The sequence below is a fragment of the Ischnura elegans genome, chromosome 4, assembly GCF_921293095.1.
Source record: "Ischnura elegans chromosome 4, ioIscEleg1.1, whole genome shotgun sequence".
NCBI classification, from domain to species: domain Eukaryota; kingdom Metazoa; phylum Arthropoda; class Insecta; order Odonata; family Coenagrionidae; genus Ischnura; species Ischnura elegans.
The window spans coordinates 56966525-56978830 of record NC_060249.1 but is presented as its reverse complement, the minus strand read 5'-3'; the positions used below and the strand labels follow the sequence as shown (position 1 = coordinate 56978830).

Here is a 12306-nt window from a genome sequence, read left to right as displayed (position 1 = left end):
GAGGTACGTAGGTGCCCCGGGTAAAACGGCCGTAAGAGCTCGTACTTAAAAACGGACTTCATCTCGTCTCACTCGAGCTAGAGTACCTGTGGTACTGCTCAGTCGTAAAATTTTACAAAATAATGCATTTACCTAGATTGATGCCCCCCATGGTCTCCTACACGTAAAAAACTAGCATTACTAGAGTAAAGTACCAAACGTGGAGCTATTTTTATGTGAGATTATTCATTCAAGACGCGAGACGACGGCGGAGGACATCTTGGAATGTGGAGACTCAAATTGAGTTTGGGATCAATTTATGAATTGTGTAGCATAGTCTGAGCAAGCTTTGGGACTCCAGTGAATTCTTGTATTGCCATCGTGGTAACCGAATCGACTTTGCCTCAGGATCAAGATTTGGCAACGCTCAGGACTTCGCCCCTAGTTCACAACTGGTTAAGTTAATCGGCGTAATTTTCGAGTTGAAGGCCCCGTTCACAGCACTTTCTTTGGCGTAACTTGTATTTGGAATCACTCAATTGGGCGTATAACTTGTGCTTGGAATCGCTCAAATATATGAGTGAAATATTCCACCAATCATACCTCAGAGCATGAAATCGATTACAGAGAACTTTCGATAATTAAAATGACTGTCGATAGGCATTACTACCCTTTTGTTCTTCTCGTTACTTTTCACATGAATCTGAGTCCATCTGAACTAATGACCATTTCAAGCCAAGTTACGAAGCTTTATGCTGTTGTGAACCAGTATTTGCTCTTCTCAAGTTTTTACTACAAACAAGTCAAGTTGAGTTGTGAATGTGGCCGAAAACTCATACAGAGCATCTGTTAATCCATAGCAACTTAAACTGGCACAACTCGAAATTGCAGATATCGCAAGTCCTCTAAAATCCATTTCATGAATGATGCGCGGTTTTTGCTGTGTTTCTAGGAATGTCACTAATTGGTCTCGGTCATAATAAGCCAAGTCACGCCAAGATAAGTTGTTGTAAACAGGTTTGGATGCCTTTTATGCAAGGTAACATTGCGGGAAAACGTTTTATGAAATCATTAATTTTATTCTATTGAACTAACATACGAGGAAACCTGGATGTTTTTGTTTTCAATCAATGTTTTACCACGCAGTTACATTGCATGCAAGCTCATTGTATATAAAAATGGATTTTGTGCAACGCTTTACTGAAAGTTTGACCGTGTACAACAGGCAGTGCATTACTGTCGTCACTACAGTTGAACATTATGTTTATAATTTAGCGCATTTGCGTGCCTAATTATAGAGGATCAAGAAGTGATCACAAAAATTATTAGATCATTACATTTATGTTCAATCACCACAGTAATCTGAGCAGCCTACTGCTGGCTATTTTTCCGAAAATGATCCATTCTGATGATCGCACAGATTTATTCCAACAAATTACGCGACATTAAGAAGGATTGTAATCATCATAATACATTTTGTCGATTTCTTACGAACGGAGCATTGTACTAACCATTTTTTTAAAGTGAAGACAATGCCAACAGCAGGAAGCAACACTTGAAATAAATGTAAGTGATTCAGTCAATTCCTACCATAGATTACGCGCAGTTTCAAGAAATAATGAGCTGAAAGGTAGGATTTTGCAATGTCTTCTTGTATAAAAAACATGAACACCGAGGAGCAAGAGGAATGATATGAGAAACGAAGGTCATAAAATTTCGTTTGACGTTGGAACCTCCACACAGAAGGTGGGACCGGCTGGGAAGGAAATGAAGCAGAGAGATATACACACTTGGGAGGGGCTTAGAAGGGAGAAATTGGTTAGGGGAGGTGCGTTGGAGATGAAGGGAGAGGGCAGGAGGAGGCAGAAAGAAGGAGGCGGGAGGTGGTGGAATAAGTATGGGGAGAGGTGTGCTTGGAACCTTCCGCCGAAAGATGAATTGAGCTGACCTTGTGCTCTCGGTGCGCCGCGGCGGGCAGGGGCCATAGGGCGAGGAGGAACAGGGGAGAGAGGCGGAGGAACCTCCGGGAGACCTCCATCGCCATCACCGCAAGATCTTCTTCACTCTCTCGGACGGAGAAAGGCACGTCTGCTGTGGGCTGAGGCGCCTCTTGGCGGGGACTGACGCTCGCCTTCTCTACGCCGCTGACGACGCTCGTGCGAGGGGGGGGGAGTGAGGAGGAGGAGGGGTGGGGAACTTATGGTTCGGGAGTGGGGCGGTGGAGGGGGGAGGTGGTAGGGGAGGGGGTCCTCCCTCGCTCTCCCTCTCTTCAGGTGCTCCCTCGCGTGGTCCACGCAGGAATCTGCAGAAGAAGAATGAGAGAGATGAGTGAATGAAATTCCGGCGAGGCGTCAACGTCTGCAGGGGAGAGGCGTCTCTTTATGGATCTCCGACGTCAACAGGTTGGATTCCGGCGGGCGAGGCCGATGGCGCAAACGACCTTATTCATGAGTCAAGCCGGAAACCGTTTCACCTCGTGATTGAATGCATATCGTGGGTTATCTTCTTATTTTTAGATCTTTATCCCGATGACAACATGCCTCAAATTTAATAATAATATCGTCTTTATTTCACAAGTGAATTTAGGACTAATTACTCCTCTCTTACAATTACGACAATCACATACATCCATGCCCTGGATGGTGGGCAAACCACCTAGGCGGGATTCGAACCCGCGACCTCTAGGTTAGCAGTCGGGGACTTAACCCCGGCGCCACCGAGGCCGGCAAATTTACGCCTCGTCGCCAATATCTTTTGAAATGCCAACAATAGTGTTTTGAGATGAATTTTACATTATATTTAGAGATAAATTTTACACATACATTTACAGAGAAAGAACTATTTGTTTCCTCCACAGGCAGCAAAACCCGAAAATAAAAATTATTAACTTAAAAGCCCAACTTCGCGTTTTTCATAGCTTTAGCAACATAAAATATTACCATTATTGGTTGTTACACCATCATTATATTCTTGTTTTAATATTGGAAGACTCCACAAAGTAAGATCTTTCTCAGACAATCAAAACATCTAATTTTAAAAAGAAAATATTGAACCCAAACATAAAAATGGCGGCGACAGAGAAATTCTCAATTCCGAGGGATTAAATTTCGACCTTAAGGGTCCAAATGGCGACGTTCGAAATGGTTTAGCGCTTTCAGCAATGCAGTTGAGCCATCCTAGATCAAGTATTTCTCTTTCGGAATGATATGGAGAGCATCAAACTCCCAGCAGTCTGATCGCGTAAATAAAGTTGTTGATACAATTTGCTTTTAAATAATTTTTTAATTAATTAAATAAATTTTGCCGATTTTCATGCAGTTTGAAATGATAAAGAAACATAATTTTACTATATTTTTGATCCGTCGCCAGCTACTTGAGCAATGTGCGGAGAAAAATTTAAGTTTGCAACCTTCTCACGAAAAAGTTGTTGTCGTCGCCTGATTTACCAGTCCCATCAGCAAGGTCACTAAGCAGTATTTTGTTCCCTCGCTCTTCATCGATTTCATTGAGATCTGTCCTAAATATACCACGAATGATATAAAAATGATGGATAAATTTCGCGCACATGTTTCTACACATGTGAGAGTGACTAAGAGGAGTAAGGAGAGTAGTTTTTCGACGAATACCATTTTGTCCAAGATGTACCAACTTCAAGCGAAGTCAGCGACCCAATCAGACATTGATTATCTTGTGGCTATAAAATGACACTTTTCATCGCCATTTAGTAATAGTGTTCTCACTTCTTTTTGATCGACTTGACCTTAGTGTAATTGCAGTACCGAATTGATTATATGGAGTAACTGAAATGGAGCAGGAGGTTTTAACTTATTTTTTCGCTCACGAAAAGAGATTAAAATCTAAAATAAACCATTTAATCGAGCTTCTTTTCTAGCCAATATTGCGAGACGAGGTGTTCCGGGTCGAACGGTTGGGGATTAGTTTCATTCAAAATAAATACCGAGCTTTCTAAACTCCGAGATCCTCAACGAAAGTCTGGAAAAGAATGAGAGGAGGCTAGTTAAGTGAATGGAATTCCGATGCGTATAAGAGTGAATGGGAGGGGAAGTTGCTTTATGGATTTTTATCGTCAACAATTCGACTTCCTCGAGAAGAGAGGGAATCAGATGGCAAAGACGACCTCTCTGAAAATGAAACCGGTTCTCCTATCGAACGAATGCTCATAGTCTCCTTTCGAAATCCATCCTGAAAATTACTACTCCGAAAATTTACGCCTCACCTACAATGGGCAACAATTTGCAGAATACGTGCTAACGTCGCAACTCCGAAAAGTTTGCATTTACTACGCCCATCACTCATGTTCCTCGAAATAAATAATACCTAAAAAAAGATTTCAATAAATTAAGTTTTAGCCTTTAAAGAAAAATAGTAGACTATAGAAAAATATAGAAGAAAGGACACTGTGAATCACCGTACGTCACGGTGGATGGGCCACGATTGGCAATACTTTAGGATGTCAATGCAATGGAAGAGGCTTCTTTTAACACGCACACTCCAAATGGGTACCTACGTCAAGATATTACTCATAAAATATATCTGGCACTTAGAAAGATACAACGGTCGTACTTAATGTGTTAACCTATTTAATATGTCAGGTGAGGTTTAGACAGCGTTTCACATTTGGTCTGTACCTGGAATGGCGACTCTTGAAAATCAATCCATTTCTTGAATTCACGAAGGATGAGGAGCATCACACATAGATATGTTGCCGTCACTTTTGTAACGGAAACCAGTCCGATCCCTTGAATTAGGCCTGCACCAAAAGCAAACGCTTATTGCATCTAAAAGTATGTAATTTATTATTGGACCGAATTCATTCCATTAAATTTGAAAACCATTCTCTGAACTGATTTAATAATTGAATACTTCCTAACGACAAAAAAAAAACAGAAATTTTCTAATTTTTCGTGGTATAACTTGACACAAATTCACAATGCAAATGCACAAGATGTTTTTACGTTAAGAGAAATATTTGTTAAAAATCCAAGCTCAAACATTCCCAGGAAATGAAAAAACACAACTACGAGGCACCGAAAACAGTCCAGCCATAACCCACTCAAGTGTACAAGCACCCCCGTCAACAGGACCGTGGAGGACAACTTACTTTCTCCACGCGAAACGCTTGTTTCCTGGCCAAAAAATTATTCCTTGCCCTCCGCGAAAAAAAAGTTTACAGGGAACGCAGTGCCCTTTAAAAAAGAAGCCTCCTCCATATTCGGCACGACAAAAGAACAACTTTGTTAAGGCCGCGCCATCAATCCCACCAGAATCCCTCAACAATCGCCCAAACATGTAACAAGTTGACCTCGAGGATTAAGGACGAAAAGTCGACGCCGCGAACTCCCGCGTCTCTTCCCAGCAGCCTTTAGAATCGGCATTTCGACTTTCATCTGTCTCGAAGGTCACGCGGATAGACTGGAGGAAATAAACAGAAATAAAATATCGCGCACGGCAACATCCCCCTGAGGATGATGGCTTCAACATCCGTCTCCGTCCCGGTTGCCTTTTGAAGGGTGTCTTAATTGATGGCGACATGCGGAATGAACGATAAAGGTTGTGGACGGGTTAAAAAGATTACGGAATGCGCTCAGAGAGAGCTTTAAGCCGTTTTGGGAACTACATGAATGACAAACTGCCGAGGAAAAAAGGTTACGTTAATATATCTGCCCGAGACACTTTATTTGTGTAAGCTGCAGTGAGAGGAACTTTCAAAACAGCTCACTGAACCATTTCAAGCCTGAGCTCGTACGATCATAACTTTTGATACGTGTTTTAATCGCTTACCATTTTACCATCACTGCAATTGATTAACACTCAGGGCATGAATCTTAAAATGTATGCCAAAGACTGCATAACCTCAAATCCTTGGCCAAAATTAAAAGAATGGTGAAACAATGGTAAATTAGCGTATATGTGAACATGTTATATCTTAAAACAACCTGATATTCATAAGTAATACTATATTCTCCTATTTTGGCTTGATAATTCCTTTAAAAATTTAAAATTGTATAATTGTTATTGAATTATTTATTAAATTAAAATTATAAACGTAATATAAATTCAATGTAAACAATATAGGTACCGGCAGGTTAATTTTTATTCAGAATTAGGAAAGTTATGCTTATAATATGCCACTTGGCAATATAATAATGGAACCTTCTGACAAGCCTAATAGCTTAGAGGACCAAGTTTGCATAAAAGCAAATAAAGGCATTATCACATTTAAAAAAAATGTATCAGCATTCTATGTTGGGTGTGATTACCATGACACTTCATTGATTCATTTTACTTTCGCGTCAAATATTACGGAAGTAATTTGAGTTCAATTTGAAATGGTATTCAAGGATTTAACCAAGGACCAATCCGCAGCGTAAATCAATCCAGCCACTCACAAAAACACAATAAGCGCGAACATTTCGCACACGAAAAATCATTGGCAAAAATCATGAATCTCGCACAAAGCAAATGATATTCCCTACGAGGAATTTTCGCATTCGTTATAAATAGCATAGTCCGCTAATTTAGGATCTAAAAAAAATATTATTCGGTCATAAATTATAGGTATTGGAGGGAGACGAGTGAAACCAGGTCACTTTTCCCTAAGAAATTATTTCAGAACACACCCCTTAGACAATCGAACTACTTTGATTTTAATTTCGCTCTCTTAATAAAATATTTTGTGAAGATCGTCACCGTCCTTAAAAAAACATTCAATTGCTGCCAATTACTACTTTAGGCACATTATATTATAATATACGTTTTATTACATATTCCTAATAAAAGTTGGCATTTCGCAGAGGAAGAATAAAAGCAACGCATTCTCCTTTCTTAATTTTTCAACTCAAACATTTCCATTTACCGCTTTTCTATCAATTTCATAAAAAATAGATAGCCTAATTACATATAAAGTTCACTAAATAATACATTTATCATCGAAGGAAAGCCTACAAAGAGCTGTTAAATATTAACTTAAAGATCGTATAACGATAGAAATCTGATATACTGCACAGAAAGAAAGTGATTGAAAGGCAGGAATAGATTTAATCCCTAGAAGTATAGATTTAAGAACATATCTCCACAAAACTATTTAATCCAAAAGCCTTCCGTTTTTATGGCACTAACATGCCTCTGGCACATTAATGTGAAAAACCGATTGTCATCGATTTAATTTGACTCGACAATTAAATCGCAAAGGAACGAAGTGACAAGTCTAATCTGCTGGATAACCTGTCTTCTGACCCATACGTGCGAGGTTCCAGCTCTGCCTCAGGCGTGTAACACAAACTTAGGAAATTTGACATCAAGTGAAAAATAACTACACCCTTCTGACACATGGATCACCGGAAATGTCCTCTAGACAAATAACAGGCCACACTAAAGCTATCGCTTGAACATTAATCACCATACGAAGCCTTTACAAATAATGTAATAAAAAAGAGATAGCCAATCGAAGGAAATGGAAACTAGACATCAACATTGCGTTCAAATATTGCTATTCTGATACAAACACAAATAATGTGTCATGATTTTTCATCCGAATTAAAATAACTTTCACGCAGTGAGGTAAGGAAAATGCACTAACACGGTAATATCTTACATTAAACACTCTTAGTATTGGCATTTAATGAAAGAAACATCAACTCAACTTAATTATGCTCAAAATTAAATTGCATTGTTTGTTTGAACATGAAAACCAGTGATATTTTCACTTTCCATACGACCCTGTTCAAAATAGCGCAATTTCTTTGACACCATTTAATAATGCAAGAAATGGTCAAAATTTATTTTCGACGATAAAATCTAATTTTGAAATTAACTAACAAAAATTCTTCCAGTACAAATTAATATAAATGGGAAAAACCACGCCACCTGTAAAAGCGCCGTCGAAACTCTTTTTACGCATTCAATGCTTGCGACAGAAACGCGAATAAAAAGCATTCAAAATTCTTCGAGGTTAGAATTTTAAAAAGGAAAAGATGTTATTGAGATAAATTAAAAAATAAAAATTGCCATTTGCATATTCACTTGCTCGTAATCAAACTTGCCCATCAGCATGGGGAGAGTATGGTGGTAACGGGAGAAAATTCGCAAGCATCGGGTCCCCGCGAAAGAAACTGATGGAGGAGGAGGCGATCTTATTCATCTCCGATGCGCAAAACATTCTCGAGTTTCGAGGTCAAAATCATGGGGAGGTGGACGAAGGCACGAGGGAGAGAGAGTTTTCCCTAAGGAGAAACAACAAGGATTGGAACGGAAACTTCAAGGTGCGAGGAGCTCGAAACCCGAACCTGATACCTGGGGAACAAGGACAAACGCATCTACAGAAAGAATATTATCTCAATCCCAATCAGTGGCGGATACAGATGGGGGGCGCAGGGGGCGCGCGCCCCCCCCTTGCGGGTCCGCATGTATTGCCGAACATTGCAAAACCACAATTGTAACTTTTTTATATCATAAGATGGCATTGTCTTTTACATGTTTATAATCACTTTAAGTAAAATTTTCATATACTTTGCCTGTGACTTGATCATCTTTTATTACGATAAAATTATAGACAATTCAAGCCGGCCTCGGTGGCGGTGGGGTAAAGTCCTCGCCTGCCAAACCGAAGGTCGTGGGTTCGAATCCCGCCTGGGTAGGTGATCCCGCTGGTAGGGTAGGGTAATGTACCTACTTTGTTAATATTGGAAACCCTCTTTGTAAAAGGCCGTCATGTGCTGTTTAAGGGGAAATTGATAATAAATAAATATGTTGCGCCCCCCCCTTGAGTTTTTTCTGTATCCGCCACTGATCCCAATGCTGCTATATTTTTTCGAGTGTATCTTTGGCTCACTCGGATCCCATCGGTGCCGTACTAAATCCTCATTCGCAACCACAAAACTTGACGCAGATTGGCATGAATTTGGAGTCGAGAACTTTAGAATATCATCGGACAATCTAAAATTCATCGATAGCATTTAAGAGTGCTTTAAGCTTGCGCAGGCCAACATTGATATACCACCTTGAGATCATTCTGGGCTATGAAAAAAGAAATTGGAACATATATTTTAGAGGAATAAATAGATTTTATTGAAATTCTGGTACTTATGCTTTCTCCTGAGTGTTAAATTCACTGGGAATAAAATTTTAATTCGAAAAAAACAGCATAAAAACAAGGGCTATCAACGAAGTTCAAGAATTCTTCTATACCAATACTTTTTCCTCCGTCATGCTAAATTATCATTTTGACAATGCGATATTTTACACTATTATTTTTTATACTTTTTATGTCATCGTAGGTAGGAAATCTTTTCAACCGTGACAGATGCATTATGCGCATGTCTTTTGTGCAGAGCAAAAACAATAACTTTTAATCTACGAGAACGCACGTTCAGTGATAAAACTAATCAATTTGATGAGGACATCTTTCGGGGCGCTCTCTGACCCCAATAAGAAGCTTATGGTCTCTTTCTGTCCAGCGTTGATCAGTAAGGATTTTTTGTCGGCTGAATTATTCGCCAGTTGTCAGCTGAATCGTTTGTTAGAAGACAGGAAAATTCAAGATATCGAATGACGTAGTTCACGAAAATTTGAGCATTTGGTTGTGAATAAAGCCTGTGTTTACAATTTGTGTTAAATCATCAAGCAATGGCGTGGATCAACCGCATTAAGGCATTACGCAAACTCGAAAGCAGCCCAACCGAACTCTACCGTCATAGCTCTCACTTACGAAGCCCTTCCACACTTTTGAAAAATCCATCATTTTACAAATAGGATAGAGGCTAGACATGGACTGGTACAGAAGATAACACTGTTTTCACGTGATTGGCATATATTATAAAATCTAGTAACGCGTGCTGAAAAGAAGCTGAAATGAAGAGCAAAGGAAACCTACCGCTTCCTCTCGACGTTAAGAATGACAGGTAAATATGATTTCTAGTCGAGAGAGTCTGACTATTACGTCTCCAAAGAAGGACAGGAAACTGATCGCTTCTACCGTTAGGTCTTTACGAATAACATTATTGTTCTTCTTAGAACTATTGGTGTCTTCAAATAAAAATTAGCAAATGAAATACTGAGTTAGTTTTTTAAATCGTCAATTGCAACTAATCTCCGTCTCCGGAATTTAAACCTTTCAACTGGGAATGAAGGGTTCAGCGATTAGATTAGCGAGATTACATCGTGCAAGACCTCTCCTGAGGCCATGTAACAGAAATACGAAGGCATTCCATGAGTGATGAAAGAGCGAACTATTGGGTAAGAGGACACCTCAAGAAATAAGCAGCAACAATTATCTGGAATTAAATATCACGCGATACCACGCACAGTCGCAATAAATGGAAGTCAATGGGACTCAAAGAATGAAGAATTCAGAAATTTTCTCCACATCTATTACATAAGCAACCTCATTTCAAGGATGAAACAGTAATCAGGGTGGCAATATATTAATTTCATATATTCAACGATTAAAGTGAGACATCGTGAATTTTCTTCATTTTATAAAAGAAACAAATGCACTTGTACACAAACATTTTAAATGCGCACCACGAGTTTCAACTCACTCTGCCATCGTCAGCAGCATTTGTATCACAGGTGGAAATGCGAATTCGTTTCTTATGTAATATTAGTTTTTGCGTGCATGATGGTACGGCGCCCAAAAATTTAAGTTAAATAACAGCAAAAAAAAGTCCGTTGAACGAATAACTTTCCTGTAGAATTTTGTCATAATATTAAAATGATAGGAAGAAATGACTTTCCATATTCTTTCCTCTAGGGAAAGAACATGTTACCGATAAAATTGGGAGTACTTATTTTTCATTCTTTTTCGAAAGGGATAAATAGACGGCGATAGACAAGCACGGATCCAGTCAAAGGATCAAATTCAAAACCGATAGAGTTATCACTTTGATTGAAACCTAGGGCAATCGGCGACTTACATGTGGTCCAAGTGCTTACCATACGAAGAAGAAATGAAATATTCAGAACAGCTGCGAAATGTCAAAAAGATAACGGATTAGGGAGAGACTTCTGTTTATGTCTTGCGTAAGCTCGAGGGAGAAGAGTGACATACAGAAAAATGAAATTGCGACTCACGAAAGAAGATAAATTGGCACCCAAGCTGATTTTCGCTGTGTCCTAATGATTTTCATTACATTTGAATGGCGTTTCGAATCACAGTCGGCACACCGACAAAGTGATGGCGCGATACTTTAATGTTATTAGATTTAAATGGATTCCATAACGTCAGCCGGTGAGACGAGCACGTCTAGAGCCGAATATCACTGCGGCCAGAGAGAAAAACGTCATGAGATGATTGAAAGTATGTAATCACATGCATGACGTGGCATCATCGTGATTACAGCAATCTCCCCGAAAAAAATTATTTTCCATCCTTCGGGTGCAAATCCGCGATAGCTTAGCAAAAGCCAGAACATGAACACGTCATGCCGGCTGTGGTGTTTTTAATGAGCATGGTCGATGGAGATAATTACAAACCTTGCTTTAGTACACAGGGTGAATGAAGAAAATGCTGCTGTGCTAATTGCAAGGCAGTAAAATCATCGCGACTTTGTTGGAGGATGAAATGTATATTTATACCATCATTAAAATTGTTGAGTACAGGTTAAAAAGGCTAAAAGATAGACTAATGACTTCAACGGTCGGGTCCAACCTCTGTGGAATAGGCTTTGAAGTAACGAGAAGTAATTTTAACCCGTCACCTTATCTGAGATTTGCAAACATGCAGAGCTTGGTATTGCCGTAATAATTCCTCAACATATATCGTGGACATATACGTGGACATTCCATGACCGAAAGCTTACGATATAGCTACTGAGTATGAAGGAGTAGTAGGTACTCTTTGTGCCTAAATTAAAAATAAATAATGCGACAGTTATGGATGAAAATTAAAGACTTATTACGTATTAAAGACCTATTGCCTACGATAATTTTTCATAATTCTTATCATGTTCCCATATTTCAAGATAAGTCGTTCTTCGCACCCGGAATCGCAGTTTGCATTTATTTTAAGGCCATGCATAACCGCAAATATAAAAGAAAATTATAGTGAAACGCATAAATTTTTCGCCATACTCACGCACGGGATTCTAAAATCATATGCTACAAGTAATTTACTATCCACAGAAAGCTACCGGTCGGCAATACCACATTTCTTATCATACTTCCTACCTTTCACGAGAAATTCGCTGGTCGGATCCAAATATTTTGCATTAATTTGCAAAGCATGGGTGACGTCAAGTTTTGGATAAGGTTATCGGGCTGAAAAGTTTACCTTTCTCGCCGTACAGTTAATTTATTTGTGTTCTCTTT

General features: G+C 39.2%; 1 protein-coding gene across 2 annotated transcripts in view; it reads right to left on the bottom strand.

Annotated features, from left to right (window-relative positions):
• Window positions 1-12306, bottom strand: part of LOC124157543 (SKI family transcriptional corepressor 2-like) — a 98904-nt gene that overhangs the window by 22903 nt on the left and 63695 nt on the right. For both annotated transcript variants that reach the window (XM_046532365.1, XM_046532366.1), the window contains exon 2: window positions 1928-2281. In XM_046532365.1, the coding sequence (XP_046388321.1) occupies window positions 1928-2023 (96 nt within the window). In that variant the 5' untranslated portion in view covers window positions 2024-2281. The remainder of the gene's footprint in view (window positions 1-1927; window positions 2282-12306) is intronic.